Genomic DNA, 15,008 nt, shown 5'->3' with positions numbered 1-15,008 from the left:
ATTTTAAAGCCTGGAAATAACACATTTTAATAATTATATAGCCTATAATATTTCTACGTTTTTCATAACAATGGGAGCCCCTGTTAATGATAATGCAGCTGTCTGTGCTGCAAAAAAAAAAAAACCCTCTAATTAATATTTTTAGACTTTCTTGTCGTTTTGATGATGAACTTGTAATCCAGATCGCTGTGAGCGTCTGCTCGTCGGTTCGGCGGTGCCTCGGCTGTGCTCGGGTGATTCCGTGAATAACAGACTCATCTCCATTTTGCGTACTAGTTCCAAGCGTGTGTCGAAGGCTGTCTACTCCTGCGATCAGTATCACACTGTGAAGACCGTTTTTCCCTGCAATGGACGGGTAAGACTGCGTTGTTTACATATTATGTGAAATATGCCATTTTATGAGTATCTTTAAATCGTTTTGAAGCAAGGTTAGTCGTAATCGTTTGCGTTGTGGCAAGGCCGCTCACGAGACTGGTGATGCATCAGGCAACATTGGCTAATAATAAAAAATGCGGGCTAGCTCTGTAGATCATATTTTATCGTAAATAGATGCAATATCTATGCACAAGAAATAAAATAAGAACATTCTGTGTCATTTAATATCAGTCTATAAAATGGTTCGTGTTGTATTATCAACGGGGACATGTAATGTAGTTACATAGCTCCGCGGCTAACGGTACTGGTGTTGCGCGTGCGGGCGCGTCCGATCCCCTTTGTTTGAATGTAACGGTCACTCACTGCATCCGCGAGCTGAATATAAATTTGTCGTTAATGAATATTGCTATAATACGGCGCACAAGTATTTTTTTTCTGTGAGCTTTATTCGGCGTATTATAACAAACTGCTGCCAATACTAACTTACTGTCCGCATTAAATTGTTTTATGTTGTAACGTTACTGTTATGTTATTGTAGTCCAATTCAGAAATGGCTGTACCAATAACATTATCTTGTATTGTGAGTGACGTGTATTTGATTTAGTGAAACTGTAACAGATCAAAAACGGTCCAAATTTATCGTACTTTTTCTGTTTTCTCCCTTCAGCATTGCAAGCGATGTTGCAGTAGGTGTGAAGGTAAGTGGTTTTTGCCACGAAGGGAGGGGTTAAGTTTACTGAATTTATCAAAACAAATCTGAGAGAGTAACTAGTAACGTTAAAGTAAACCCGCAGAGGCCCATATTATCTTGGGTTGATCTCTGATGTGAACAATAGATACAATTAACAATTGTATGAGTTAATACTACATTTTAATCCTTTGAATGATTTACTGAATTTGCAGTGTACATCTGTGTCTTTCTAGAGAAGCTCAGATGAATTGCTGTCTGGCAGTCTGTACAGTCCAAACTCTTCAGTCACTGGTAAGAGAAATAAAAGGACATCAGCTTTTGTATAAAAAATGTTTGGCTGGTTTTTAAAGATGTTTTTTGTGTGTGTGTGAAATTGATTAGTGAAACTAATGGGATTCAGATTAGTATAACACCACAGATTTTAGATACCAGTCATTCACAAACATTTCTACACACTTAGTTACTTATACTTGTCTAGAACTTTTAATTTGCCATTTTATTTTTATTTTCTAAATATGAATCCAGCCTCTGGACTTTATAATGGACATAACTCTTAACAGACTTTTTTTTTTTTAAATTGCTGAGGACTTGTACATTTTTATTTTCATAGATTTAAAAAAAAAAATGAATACATGTAGTTGTTTTTTTATGAATTTAATTAGAGATGCTTTTTGCTTATTCAAATTGAATTAAACCATTAAAATGAAATCCAGAAAACTTGAATTTGAACAGAATCATAAAACATAATTTGATATGACTGACCTTATTTTAAAGGGATAGTAAAATGGCCAATATGTTTCACCTGACATACACAGGTCAATGATTATGAGGAGTACAAGCAAAATACAAGAACAAATCCTGTGTGAATGGACTTTAGGTGGTATACAGATGTCACATGTTTACCACATTTTCACTTATGAATGAAATACAAACAGAATACAGGAAATACCATATTTTTGCTTACAGCAGATGATCTCGAATAAAACAAGCTGTATAATACACTGCCTGTATTTGTCGATAATTTCCCCAGTTATTGGCAAAAAATAATATATAGTTCAAATGGTCTTTTATTATTAAATGTCTCATAAACCTGATCAAACCAAATAAAAGCCAGCTTATGGAGTGCAGCTGTATTTCTGATTATTTGACAGCTAATGGAGGTGACAGTAAGAAACTGAGGGTGGAGGACAGCATGGATAGCCCACCGTCTAGAGTCATTCATATTCGGAAACTCCCCAATGAGGTTTCCGAGACGGAGGTCATCGCCCTGGGATTGCCCTTTGGAAAGGTCACTAATATCCTGATGCTTAAAGGCAAAAATCAGGTATGTGATGGGTGGTGGTGGTGATGAGAAACATTAAACCCAGGTCCTGTTTAGTGCTTAAAATGTTTTGCTTGAAGCTGCTTTTAAGTGGAGTTTTTGCTCAGCCATTGAAGAAAAACACCTGTTTCTTCTTTTTGAACACTTTCCCACATTTAGGCATTTTTGGAGCTGGGAACAGAGGAAGCAGCTGTTACCATGGTGAACTACTACACAGCTGTTACACCTCAAGTGCGTAATGTCCCAGTGTTCATTCAGTATTCCAACCACAAAGAGCTCAAGACTGACAGTGCGCTCAACCAGGTTAGAAAACACGTTTTAATACCTTTCATACCTAAAATATAGCAGCAACGGAAGTGTGTAACTGGCATTGCTCCTGTCCTAATCTGTTCCCTTGGTTTCCTTCTGAAGCGAGCTCAGGCTGTGCTGCAGGCGGTGTCGGCAGTCCAGGAAGGTGGCTCTCCAAGCTCAGACACGGCCGGTGAGAGTGTGTTAACACCTGCCCCCAGCCCAGTACTACGAATAATCATCGACAACATGTTCTACCCAGTCACTCTGGACGTCCTCCAACAGGTCACTGCCCACAGCAGGCATCCATCTGGAATAAACTGCAGTTAAAAATGTATTTTTACACTCTCATGCCTCTGAATTAACATGACTTTGCCCTGATCTCTCTTAGATCTTCTCCAAGTTTGGAACCGTCATGAAGATTATCACATTCACCAAAAACAATCAGTTCCAAGCTCTTCTGCAGTTCAGTGACCCCGTAAATGCCCAGCAGGCCAAACTGGTGAGTGGACGATGAGGAGGATTTGAAACTACCGCAAACTCCATAAATGTGTAATGATGTGCCAAAGCACTGTTATGAGATTTTTAATGTAATGGTTATGGCCACAGGCAAATTATGATCCAGTCATATGTTGGTTTAGTACCTTTCTTTCATTTATGTGATGAAATGACTTCAGTTGTCATTACTTGTAGAGGAGCGTTTTTATTGCTTTTAGCCAGGGCCCTACATTATGCGCTGGATGTAATTATTCTTATCCCTTTTCACTCTTGTCATAGAATAACAAACGTGGTGTACTGTCTCTCTCTCATCCTGCATCTCTCTTTCATTAAAGTCTTTGGATGGCCAGAACATATACAACTCCTGCTGCACTTTGCGCATTGACTTCTCCAAGCTGGTCAACCTGAACGTAAAATACAACAACGACAAAAGCCGGGATTATACCCGTCCCGAGCTGCCCGCGGGAGATGGCCAACCACCCGTGGACCCGTCTGTGGCCGCCGCTCTCAGCAAAGATTCCACCTCCCTGCTCGGTATGTTAGAAACGGCTCTCGTGTGTGCCTCTAATGCAAGCGTTGCTCAATCACACCTTTAAGACCCATCTTCCCTGTCATTCTCTGACATGCATCATCATCTTCTGTCTGTATAGCTTTAGTTTCAGAGCAGGGTTGAGGTGTGAATGCTTCCCCTCTATTGTGAATCATGAGAGTTTTCTAGTTCTTTGTGGAAAATGGGTCAATGCAATCCCGTCTAATTGATGTGCCATTCAAAAACGTTGCTTTACGTTTATGCCGCTTCCACGGCCCCCAGTCTGTGTTTGATCTCGTAAGACTTTGACTGTACACGTTCTCCTTAGGTACTCCCTCTGGAATGGTAACTTCCTACTCTAGTGGTGGAGGGTTTCCATCTTCTCTAGGTACCTATGCTTCCTTTTACTTTCCTTTATCCTTTTGATTTTCTAACCCTACTTGAATGCGCTCTTCCCTCTGAAGGACAGGGACTTTTCCAGTGCTGTCAGAATTGGCAGGGCTTTCATTTTGAAACCACCCCAACCATTTGTCCTGACTTGACATGCAGTATTCATAAACAGTGTCGCTATTTGTCAAAGCATAAATCTGAAGCTGCAACAATAAGCCATTCCATTCTGCATTATGGGCCTGACGCAATAGATTGACACACACTAATTAGGGGCCCGTATTTCAGACAGACTGGCAATCCAAACTGCCAAACACAAGTTCCCTTTAGCTAAAGCAGAGTACGGGCTATCGAGCGGCTAACTACAGCAAGCAGAAGGGGCCCAAAAAGCTATTTTGTTTTCGGATATTGCTCCAGAGCGCCAGTCTGTGTGAAATCGGTTCAGATAGCGATCTGCTTGGCGGCAGATATTGACTCTGGGATGGGGGTTTGCCCGAGGTGAGTGGTGTTGGCTGGGTAACTGGATGTGCTTGGTGCGTTGGGTGCAGACAGTTAGAATGCATGGCCACAGGGCAGATCTAGCTGATGCTAGCAGAGATGCTGAGCCGTTGGCTCTTCTTGGTTATGTGGCCTTACACGGACTTTCCTTTCTTTTTCTTTTTCTCTGTAGGGGCCATCAGCCCTCTGAGTGCAGCGGCGGCAGCGGCGGCAGCTGCAGGGAGGGTGGCGCTGTCCGGACATTCGACACCTGGCGGAGTGCTCCTGGTCAGCAACCTCAACGATGAGGTCAGTACACCTCCACAAAACACCCTCACACAAACATATCCCTACTCTCTTTGTTCACAGTCTTCTCATTTTGTCAGTCAGGTCACCAGTACACTGTATGTCTCCGATTGTATATGTTCAGTCCTCATCTGTTTAAGATCATTTTTAGTTTAAGGGTCCTCAACATCACCTTCATGACATTTAGCAGCAGAGCAGTGTTGACATACTTGAAACGCTGTGTTGCAAGATCACAACATAAAAAAAGAGGGATTCTTGGTGATGTCATAAACATTTTCAAAGTTGTTTAATTTGAAGATATTTTTCTGGGCTGGGTGAAAATACAGATTTTTCATATTAATCTAGTTTTTCAATTGAAAGATCCGATATCAGTTCTTTAAAACCCTATGATGCTTTCAATGCATGTTTATTTTCAGTGCCTAAGTGAAAAAATGTTAAACATCTACAGGTACCTGACACATTTGTGCTTTCAGTGTTTTAATATGCTCATCGTTCCAAATCTTTCATTAATCTGTAATGGCCCAAAACATTATAAAATATACAAGTGTGAAAATTAAAGTTATAGTTTACCTATAAAGTTTCACCATTTTCTAACTATCATGTCATTCCAAACCCATAAAACTTATGTTACTTTTTAGAACTCAAATGAAGACATTTTCTCTCTTAGGAATCTAGACTAACATTTGTGAGCAGCAGCCACTCTCTACAGATGATGGCACCAGCATCACATTTTACAGTAATTTTAGTTGACAGTAGCTTGAGGTGTAAGGTGTAAATTAATTTTTCATTTGCAAAAACATCGACGTCTGTAAAAATTGTATCCTCAATTTTTATAGGGTAAAATCTAAATATTCTAACCGAGTTAGAAATCTGATTAAAATTGGTCTTTTATGCAGGGTTTCCACGGATTTCCGGAATTTCATGTCTGGATTTTCCATAGAAGGTCATAAATTACATTTAGCCACGTCTTAAATTGATATGCTCATTCATTCTTTATCACAATATATTTTTTTTCTATAAAACGATATCGATGAGTTAATAAATAAATGTTCGATAATGTTTATGCATAAAGAGCAGAGTATATAAAGAGTAGTTTAAAACCACAATTAACGCTCTGGTTTCTACAACTTTCAGTTGGGAGCAAAAATCTGTCTTTAAACTTGAAAGAAATAAAGATTTGACATTTATCGTGATAATTATCGATATTGACTGATATATTATCGTGATAATTAAGTGTTGTTCCTGTGTTATTGATACTTAGGAGCCTTCAGTTTGTTACTCTTAAGAAAATGGAACCTTTAAATAATGAAACTTATTACTTTTAATGAAAGTCAAAAAAAAGACTTTTGAAAATACTTTTTTTTTTCCCGTAATTCGTGTAGCTTATACATTTAATTCATAATGGTCATAAAAAGGTCTTAAAAAGTCTTAAATTTGACTGACTAAACCCTGCAAAAACCCTACTTATGGTATCATATCATCAGACCTGCCAACCCATACACATTTTGTTTAGAGGATACTCATTTGTCACTATAAAATACGCAAAAACCTGGTGATGCTTCTGTGCACACGCAGTCCTCAAATCCCGCTTCCGCTCACGTGTCGTGCTATCTGAGTTCATAAGTAAGGGCAGTAGGACAGTTTTTGCTAAATCGCCTAAAATAAAGTTTGGTAAACAAAGTCTCTAAATATTTTCACGTTTTGATCTATGACATCATACACGCTAGTTATAACCTGCTTGTGGTTTTTAAACCTTATATAGGTTTCAAAATGTATAAATTTTGGATTGACTTCTAAAGATTATCTTGATAGACAAAATGTTTAAGGGTCACAACTCTTTTTTTGAACACAGATTCTTTATGAGCTTGCCCCATAAAGTTCTTAAGAAGTTTATTGGGAAAATATATAGCTTTTAGTCAAAATGACGTCATAACTTCGGCACTCTATTATTAATGAGTTAAGCCTGTAGTGTGTTTGTCTCAGTGCACCTTATAAACAATTATCAGTGACAATACCCAGTCCTACTAAATACATTTTTAATACAAAACACTGTAATCACATTCCCATGTTGGCTTTGCTCTCTTGCTGGATGTTTTGAAGCTGATTTCAAATTAATTTCAGTCACTTTTCTGATGTGCAGTAGATTCAGAATGATATGTTTAGTCACACACAATAAAACAGGTGACTTTGTCTTGAATTGAGTTTGACCTGTTTCCATTTCCATCCTCAGTGTATTTCATATATTATGTTCAATGTTATTTCAGTATATTTGCAGTTAGTAGTGAATTGATAGTGAGTAGTAAATGATTTGAAACCTGTAGTTCTTTGTTCTCTATTGTGAAAATTTATACTTGCAGAAATATACTGAAAGCATTCTCAGTAAGGTTTTCGTCAAAATGGAGGGTCTCTCTGCAGTCTCTCCTCTGTGCAAATTTTGATCACTGTCTCTCCTCTCTCTTTATCTCTCTCTCTCTCTCTCTCTCGCACCTTTTCACGAGCGCTCTGTCTGGAAGTAATATCTAACTGTCTTTTCTCTCTAAGCTGTATCTCTCTCTTCCTCTCCTGATGCTCCACTGCCTCTCTCTAAGCTATTCAAAGTTGGTATGAAATGTGGTAGCCCCACCCGCCTCTCTCATTTCTCTCACACTCTCTCTCTCACTTTGATTTCTGTCTTTTTTGAAGTGTCTCAGTAATTTCCCCATCATGGTTTTTGTTTTCCCAAACACTTGTGGGTTTGTGGAGTTTTCGACATGACGTGCTCTCTATTGATGCCATAACTCTGCAAGGTGGTTTTCATGCCTACCCGCTGCATGGCCCCTCCCCCTTTACAACCATAGGCTGCTGTTTTGTTTGGTTATTGTTTCTTAGTGCTTTCTCATACCAAAGCCTTCCACTTGCTCTGCATGCTTTGTCCTCCTCTCAGCGTGTCTGTGCTGCAGTTAGTTTGAGTAAATGTGCCCTGCCCACATTCGGTCTCGGGTGACTACCTTTGGCACTGTTAAACATAGTCGGGGGAAGCGAAAGAAAAAAGAGAACCCTGCCATTTTCTGACCAAACTCCTGCATTTTCTGTGTACTGACCTGTATATTATTTTTGTCCCCCCCCCCCCCAACTTCCAACTTATTTTCCTTTTGTGTTTTTTCCCCCCCTTTTATCCCACGCTGCTTCCAACCCCTCCTTTTTTCCTCTCCTCTCCTCTTCTGACTCCTCTGTGATTGGTTGGCCCTTTCTCTCCTGCAATCCTGTCTCCCTGCCCTCCACCCATTCATGCTTTGTGCCTGAACCAAAACAAATGTTCCTCCTCGGACCGACTTGTCCCAATTAACTGCCTTGACCCATGCTCCATGACCACCTCACCATTCTACGGGAAACCACCCTCCGTTATGGATGATCTGTTCATCTCCGCTCTACCTCGACTCTTCTCTCTTCCTGTCTTATGCTGCTTGCTCTTCTCTCCTTCTAAAGATGGTTACGCCCCAAAGTCTGTTTACCCTCTTCGGTATGTTATCGTTAGCAATCTACCTCTTTTTGTTTATCTATTGTTAATTTCATTTCAGTTGTTTTTCTCTTTCATTTACCATTTAAGGGTTAGTTAATAATCTGGCTCTAGTCTATCAACAGTTTCCTATTTTTCCAGTCTAATTCTAGTTCTATTATGCCGAATTTCAAATGAAATTATTATTATTAGTATCTTTTTTAATAATTTTTTTTATCCTTGGCTTTCGAAGCCTCTGTCTCTATCTTGCTCTATCTGTCTCTCTTCATGTACAGCTTATATTAATGCATGGTTGATTATTTTGCATGTAGGCTTTTGATTTTAACTTTGCCATATCACATGAGCTTGTTTTTGGAGGGCGTATCAAAATGTGTTGTGTCTGTTAGAAAAACTGTTTTGGACTATGGTGTAGATAATTTGGAAGATTTGTACCATCATCTTCACCTTTCATGTCAGAACCGGAGCTTCTGAAGCACTAACTTGTCCTTCCTGGTTCACTCCTCTCCTCCTCCCTCCTTCCCTCCCTCTTCCATCTGCCTGTCGCTTAACTGAAGGTGTCTACGGTGATGTGCAGCGCGTGAAGATCCTGTACAATAAGAAGGACAGTGCTCTAATCCAGATGTCTGATGGAAACCAAGCCCAGTTAGGTAAGCTGATGCACAGTTTATTTTGTGATTAACACCATGTAATGTGCTTATATTTCATTGCGCACATCCGTGTCTTTGTGATTCAGCCATGAGCCATCTGAATGGGCAGAAGATGTATGGCAAGATCATTCGTGTGACCCTCTCCAAGCACCAGACAGTACAGCTGCCTAGGGAGGGCTTAGATGATCAGGGCCTGACCAAGGACTTCACCAGCTCTCCACTGCATCGCTTCAAGAAGCCTGGGTCTAAGAATTTCCAGAACATCTTCCCCCCTTCAGCTACACTTCATCTCTCTAACATACCGTGAGTATGCAAGAGAACTGTCTTCCTCCTATTACTGAAAATCATAAGAAGAACTGCCGGTAAAGTGGCTTTGCAGACTTGTAGAGTCCTAATGAATGGGAATGGTTTTCCATTTTTTTCTGCAGGTATTGTCATTGTATTAATGCATGTTGTGAATTGTTCTGGAATTATAAATCTTTAACCAACTGCTGACCATCTTTTTCAAATAATCCCTTGCAGTGTTTTTCAGTTCAAGTCTGAGATTAAAATGTGGCTACTAAGGAAAATTTGTTTTCCTTTTTATTGGTTCATGCATCATAATAACATTTTACCATTTACTCTGAGGAAATGCTAATAACTGCTTGTTTCCCCTCCAGTGATAATGTGACAGAGGAGGATTTACGACTGCTCTTCTCAAACTCTGGCGGTACAGTGAAGGCGTTCAAGTTTTTCCAGTAAGAACACTCTGCATTTCATTTCTCAGCTGTTCATGCATAGTCATCGCTTTAACCGCCATGTTTGTTGTTTCCTTATAGAGATCGCAAAATGGCTCTGCTGCAGATGTCCACGGTGGAAGAGGCGATTCAGGCTCTCATCGACCTTCACAACTACGACATGGGCCGAGGTCACCGCCTGAGGGTGTCCTTCTCAAAGTCCACCATCTGAGGATTCCCTGGTGCTATGTCACATTTCCTTTTGCCCTCCCCCAGGAGCCTCAAGTTGAATTCAATTTTACCAGTCATTCCTTAACACCATATCAAACACTTCAATGAGAATGGCCTGTTAAAGGAACACTCGTTCTGTATCTGCTCCTGCTATTGTTTGTTTGGCCAGCTGTTAATCTATTTTAGGATGGATTGACAAAAACGTGCCTTACTTAGCAAAATAGCGTCATCTTTTTCTTCCTGTCATTACAGATTATAAGTACTTAATGCGTGATGATTTTTTTTACCTTTACAATCACCTTGCTTTGTTGTTTTGAAGTTTTTTGAAAGTGATGGTTTACTTAGCTCTTGTGTCCTCACCATGTAATTTTTATTTTTTTAAAACAATTTTCTAGCTCTGAAAGCTAGTCGGCTTGCTTTGATTCAAAGGTAAAAGCTAAATTTTATATGGTCTGTTGAATTGAACCTAATTTAATTTGATTGAATATACTCCCAAGTTGTAAATTATCTTGTGCATTTGTAGTTTTTTTCCCTTTTTTCTTTGATCAGGCACCCCAGGTACTTTTTGTGATTGAAACCTGCGGTAAACAAAACAATGACAATGGGGAGCATAGTGTGTGACGTATAGTACCTGCTTTGATATTTCTCACTCACTTTTGCTTCAGTGAATTCTGTTACCTATTTTTAGAAGAAAATCAAGAGCATGTGCTGATGGATCTCAGCAGTTGCATGTGTCAGATAGACCATGTTTGATGTTGTGATGTCACATTAATGTATGGACTGTTGGGACCAAAGTAAATGTGCCTTTAGTCTTACATTATTCTGCATTGTACACATGGTTTTGTTACGAGTGGCTCTCTCGTATTGCGTAAGTCGGCTTGCGCTACGGGAAAGATTAATCTTTTCAAGATATTAAAGGCAAAAAAATTATCCTTAATTTTTGTACTCATTGTCAACGCAGTGCAGCAGCTAGCAGACCTAGAGCAGGCTGTCTAGCTTGCTCATTGGCTGCTTTGCGCAACTATAGCAGCCTACCACTGTGCCCGGCGTGACGTCACAACCAACGAAGGGCACTCGTGCCCTCATCGGCTTAGCGTATATAAGCGGGGCTCGGAGACCGTCTCTCTGATTTTCATCTCTTCAGCGAAGCTCTTCGCATCGCTGGATTCTGAGAGAAGTCGCCGTTTGAGGAAGCGAAAAGCCAGCTTAGGAAAGCGCCTGAAGAAGCCGGTTGTCTTTGCCGCCTTCCGCCATCCGTGCGAGCTACACTATCCGGCGACGTATTCTTTTTCTGAGCTCTATTCTGTGTGTGTTCGCACCCCTTTTAAAAGAACACGAGACATTTTTCTAAAAATGTCTCGCACTTCCTGTGGCTCGTGCCGAGCCCCGCCCAGCGCCAGAGACCATCATGTGATCTGCTCTCTCTGTCTGGGCCCAGACCACGCAGCCCTCGCTTTTTGTCAGGAAGCTGCGTCCACTGCAAAGAACACCTGATGTCAACCCTGCGGGCTCGACACAAGGTGTTCAATGCCGAAGCTGTCACTCCGCCGTCTGCTGGACCGCGCAAGATGAAAGAGCCGTTCACGGAAACTGCCTGATGTGAGGCGGAAGGAGATGCCGAGGTGACAGCTGCTCTATCCTGGCTTTTCTTCTGGAACTCCACAAGGAGTATTCTTAAGTCGTGGAATGCACCATTCTCCTCTGCGCTCTCCCGAGTGGACGGCGCCACCGAGAAGGGGAGGACAAAGGCCCAGATCCAGCTGCCATGAATTTTAGGAGCGACGCTCCAGCTCAGCTACAGGCCGCTCATGTGATCAGCCTCCTCAGCCTCCAGCTCAGCAACGTGAGTACGTGAAGTCCTTCCAGCGGCAGCAAGAAGGAAAAGATGGTTGAGTCCCGCCGAGGCCAGACCTCGATCGAAATATCTTGGTCTGTCAGTCCCCTTAAAATTAGGTTACTGCAGCGGTGTATTCGGCAGCCAGCGAGTCGGTAATGGTACCCGCTCGCCTGTACACAACCACCGACCCAGAGAAATCTCAAGGGTATACGTCTGGTTAACGGCTCATGCCGTTGGTGTCCTAAGTGTAGAGAATGTGCCCACATCTCAGTGTTTACCCCTACACACAAGCATGATACCGCCCGTGTCTCTCACACTCACCAAGCCCACTCTCTTAAAGCTGGCAAATGCCGCCTGAGTGTTAGATGTAGGAAATGTGCCCACAACTCTGTGCTCACGCCTACTCTCTGCCCGCTCTGCCACACGGCCATAACAGCCTCATATTGGTCAGTTTATGAATGTAAGTTATGTGCCCGCTCACAATCGCTCACGCTTACTAATAAACACTTTACCCCGGGACTGCTCGCGATTTACAGAAAGGCTATGAATGTAAGTTACGTGCCCTCTCATGAGTGCTCACGCGTACTAATAAACAATTCGCCCCCGGCACTGCTCGTGCATCACAAAGTTATCACAAAATGTTCCCCATTCAAAGTAATCGGGACGACATGTGAAACAGCCAGCCATCGCTGTCAGCGAGCCGCCGTATTCCAGTTACAGAGGGCACGCGTGCCGCGCCCAACCCTCTGGTTAAGTTTTTTTCAAGCCCACGAAGTGCGCGATCGGAACCCAGAGGCTATTCTGCCCCTGGCCATGAATGTAAGTAACATGCTGCTCACGAGCGCTCATGAAAGCTGGCAAATGCCGCTCAAGTGTTGAATGTAGGAAATGTTGCCTCGATCGCCGTCCACTACGCTTTCGAGCACGGACCTTAAAGACAGTGAATGTGGAAGTAGCACATCTACTCCATGCTGAAGTAGCGAAGCTGCTGTGCAAAAGGGGCCATAGAACCGGTACCGCCTTCTCTGGGCGAGTCAGCATTTTAGAGCCGTTATTTTTCTCGTACTCAAGAAGGACGGAGGCCTCAAAACTATTTTAGATCTGAGACATTTGAACAAAGTTCTTGTGAAAAGACTGTTCAAAATGCTTACGACCTGAAAAATCCCCGCACACGTTCGCTCGTGGGACTGGTTTATCTCTCTCGATCTGAAAGATGCCTATATTAAGATTCAGATAGTATGGCTCGTCACAGGCCATTCTTGAGATTCGCCTTTTACGGTCAGGTATATCAATACACCGTCCCGCCGTTCGGCTTGTCTTTAGCACCCTGTACATTTACAAAGTGCATGGATGCGGCTCTCACCCCCTTGAGAAATCAGGGCTTGCAAATTATGAACTATCTGATTAATATATGCTATATGCTTATACAGACCGGCAGCGCCGCTCTGTATTCCCTATGAGTGCTTAAGTACTTGTGTCGCCCCGCGTTGCTGGCAGCCTTATTCCCCGCTTGAAGTGGATGCTTGCCGCGCGCTGTGTTGAAAAAGGGTTTTCGTATCGGTCGGAACATATCGGTTACCTAATGAGAGAACGAGTATTGCGTAAACATTGCGTAACCACGAGCGACTTCCGCTTCAGTTGATAAAAACCAAGGAGACAGCCTCCGAGCCCTGCTTATATACGCCCATTCTGGCGGGCTAAGATGTGATGAGGGCACCCTTCACTGGGCGTGACGTCACGCCAGGCTCAGTGGTAGGCTGCTGCAGTTGCCGCAGGGCAGCCAATGAGCACACTAGACAGCCTGCTCTAGGTCTGCTGGCTGCTGCACTGTGTTGAATACAAAAATGTATTGGCATTCATTTCATTGGCATAAATGAATACAAAAATTAAGGATAATTTTTTGGCTTCAATATCTCGAAAAGATGAATCTTTCCCATAACGTAAGCTAACTTATGCAATATTTGTTCCCTCTTCTAGAGAGAACCGATGTTACGTTAGGTAACTGATACGTTTTATTCAACCTCTGGAATATTTTTAGTAATGGAGAAAAAATAATCAGACTTTCCAACAGACATGACTCAAATGATCCATAATACAAATGATCCTTAATTGTCTGTGATTGTAATTGTTTGAGAGTCGCGCACTAATTCTGCTGAAAAATGCCGTGTTTTTTTGTGGTATAGGTTGTGGAAAGGGGAGGGGGGCCTTCTGTACATTTTCTACATGAATTGAGTTTTTACATCTTTAGGAATGTAAAGTCCAGTATAGATGTGGCACAATTAAAATTAATTTTTCTACCAAGCTTGTGCTTAACGGTCCCTGTGGTGTGGTGTTGTGCTTTTATCCTGTAGCATGCTGAATAAACTCTTCTCGCTCTACATTCACCTCTGCCTCTCTGCTGTCTCTTTCTCTTTCTCTACTCTCCTTTGTATCTCATTTTGCTCATTTTCTCTGATGCACTCTGTCTAAGGTTGGAAAAAAAATAGCCTGCCTCATTATAAAAACACTAGAAGTCAATACACCCTGGAAGTAAAACGTTAAAACTGTAATCTTTATTTGCAGTAATAACTTTGCCAACCTGTTGTCATGTGTCGTCTGTCATTCTCTATTTCCCCATGCTTATCTCTAAATCTCTCTGTCCACTTTTGTCTTTGCATTATTAAACTGCATATCAGTGTGCCTAAAATCTCTGAGAACAGGGTGTTGGGGTTTCAACATGTGTCTGTGCGTTGAAGCAATTGATTGTCTGCTGGAGAAAGGACAATCACCTGGCACCGATTTAAGCTAAGGCGCAAGGTACAACAATTGCAGCTTGCAACGTTTTTGTGAACTGGTATAAACAGTAATGTACTGCAGTGCCAGACTCATTCTAGGAGAGTGTTTCTTTTTTATGCATGGCACCTTTTTTTATGGACAATGCTTTTTCTGAAGTCAAACTTGAAGGAGATTCAGCATTATGGGGTTGTGTTGCCTCTAGTATAGGGTGCTTGGCATCATGAAATCTGAATATTTTGGATTTTGCAATGTAGAACAGTGTGATAAAGCTATTTTTGGCAAATGTCATTGGCCTTAAAAAACATTGAACGAAAACTAGAAAAGTAACTAATATGTGTCTGTCTACATCAGTGGTTTCTTAACTGTTTTTTTTCCCAAAGGCTCAAACCAAGTTTTGGTGCTTTTGCTGTAATTATGACAAAGCTGCTTGTTAC

The 15,008-nt window shown here is 41.6% G+C and overlaps 1 protein-coding gene across 3 annotated transcripts; it reads left to right on the top strand.

Moving 5' to 3' along the window:
* The first annotated feature begins 202 nt into the window (after positions 1 to 202).
* On the top strand, positions 203 to 14,183 carry ptbp2b (polypyrimidine tract binding protein 2b). Of its 3 annotated transcripts, none has more exons than XM_039657091.2 (15): positions 203 to 355; positions 1,043 to 1,073; positions 1,300 to 1,357; positions 2,218 to 2,390; positions 2,547 to 2,690; positions 2,799 to 2,960; positions 3,067 to 3,177; positions 3,509 to 3,707; positions 4,031 to 4,090; positions 4,760 to 4,875; positions 8,338 to 8,371; positions 8,923 to 9,015; positions 9,102 to 9,318; positions 9,675 to 9,752; positions 9,834 to 14,183. In XM_039657091.2, the coding sequence occupies exons 1-15, from the start codon at positions 348 to 350 to the stop codon at positions 9,961 to 9,963; spliced, it is 1,614 nt and encodes a 537-aa protein (XP_039513025.1). In that variant the 5' UTR covers positions 203 to 347; the 3' UTR covers positions 9,964 to 14,183. The 3 variants fall into 3 exon arrangements, with proteins under 3 accessions (XP_039513025.1, XP_039513026.1, XP_039513027.1); XM_039657093.2 differs by having other exon boundaries at positions 256 to 355; positions 1,279 to 1,357; XM_039657092.2 differs by lacking the exon at positions 4,031 to 4,090.
* The last annotated feature ends 825 nt before the right edge of the window (positions 14,184 to 15,008 follow it).

The sequence above is a fragment of the Pimephales promelas genome, chromosome 5 (genome assembly GCF_988280905.1).
Source record: "Pimephales promelas chromosome 5, fPimPro1.hap1.1, whole genome shotgun sequence".
Taxonomy (NCBI): domain Eukaryota; kingdom Metazoa; phylum Chordata; class Actinopteri; order Cypriniformes; family Leuciscidae; genus Pimephales; species Pimephales promelas.
The sequence above is the reverse complement of the archived record's forward strand: the minus strand, read 5'-3'. Positions and strand labels throughout refer to the sequence as shown.

Coding starts and splice junctions, on each gene's coding strand:
- ptbp2b (XM_039657091.2), top strand. Junction 1,074..1,299: donor ATGTTGCAGTAGGTGTGAAG/GTAAGTGGTTTT, acceptor GTGTCTTTCTAG/AGAAGCTCAGATGAATTGCT. Junction 2,691..2,798: donor CTGACAGTGCGCTCAACCAG/GTTAGAAAACAC, acceptor TTCCTTCTGAAG/CGAGCTCAGGCTGTGCTGCA.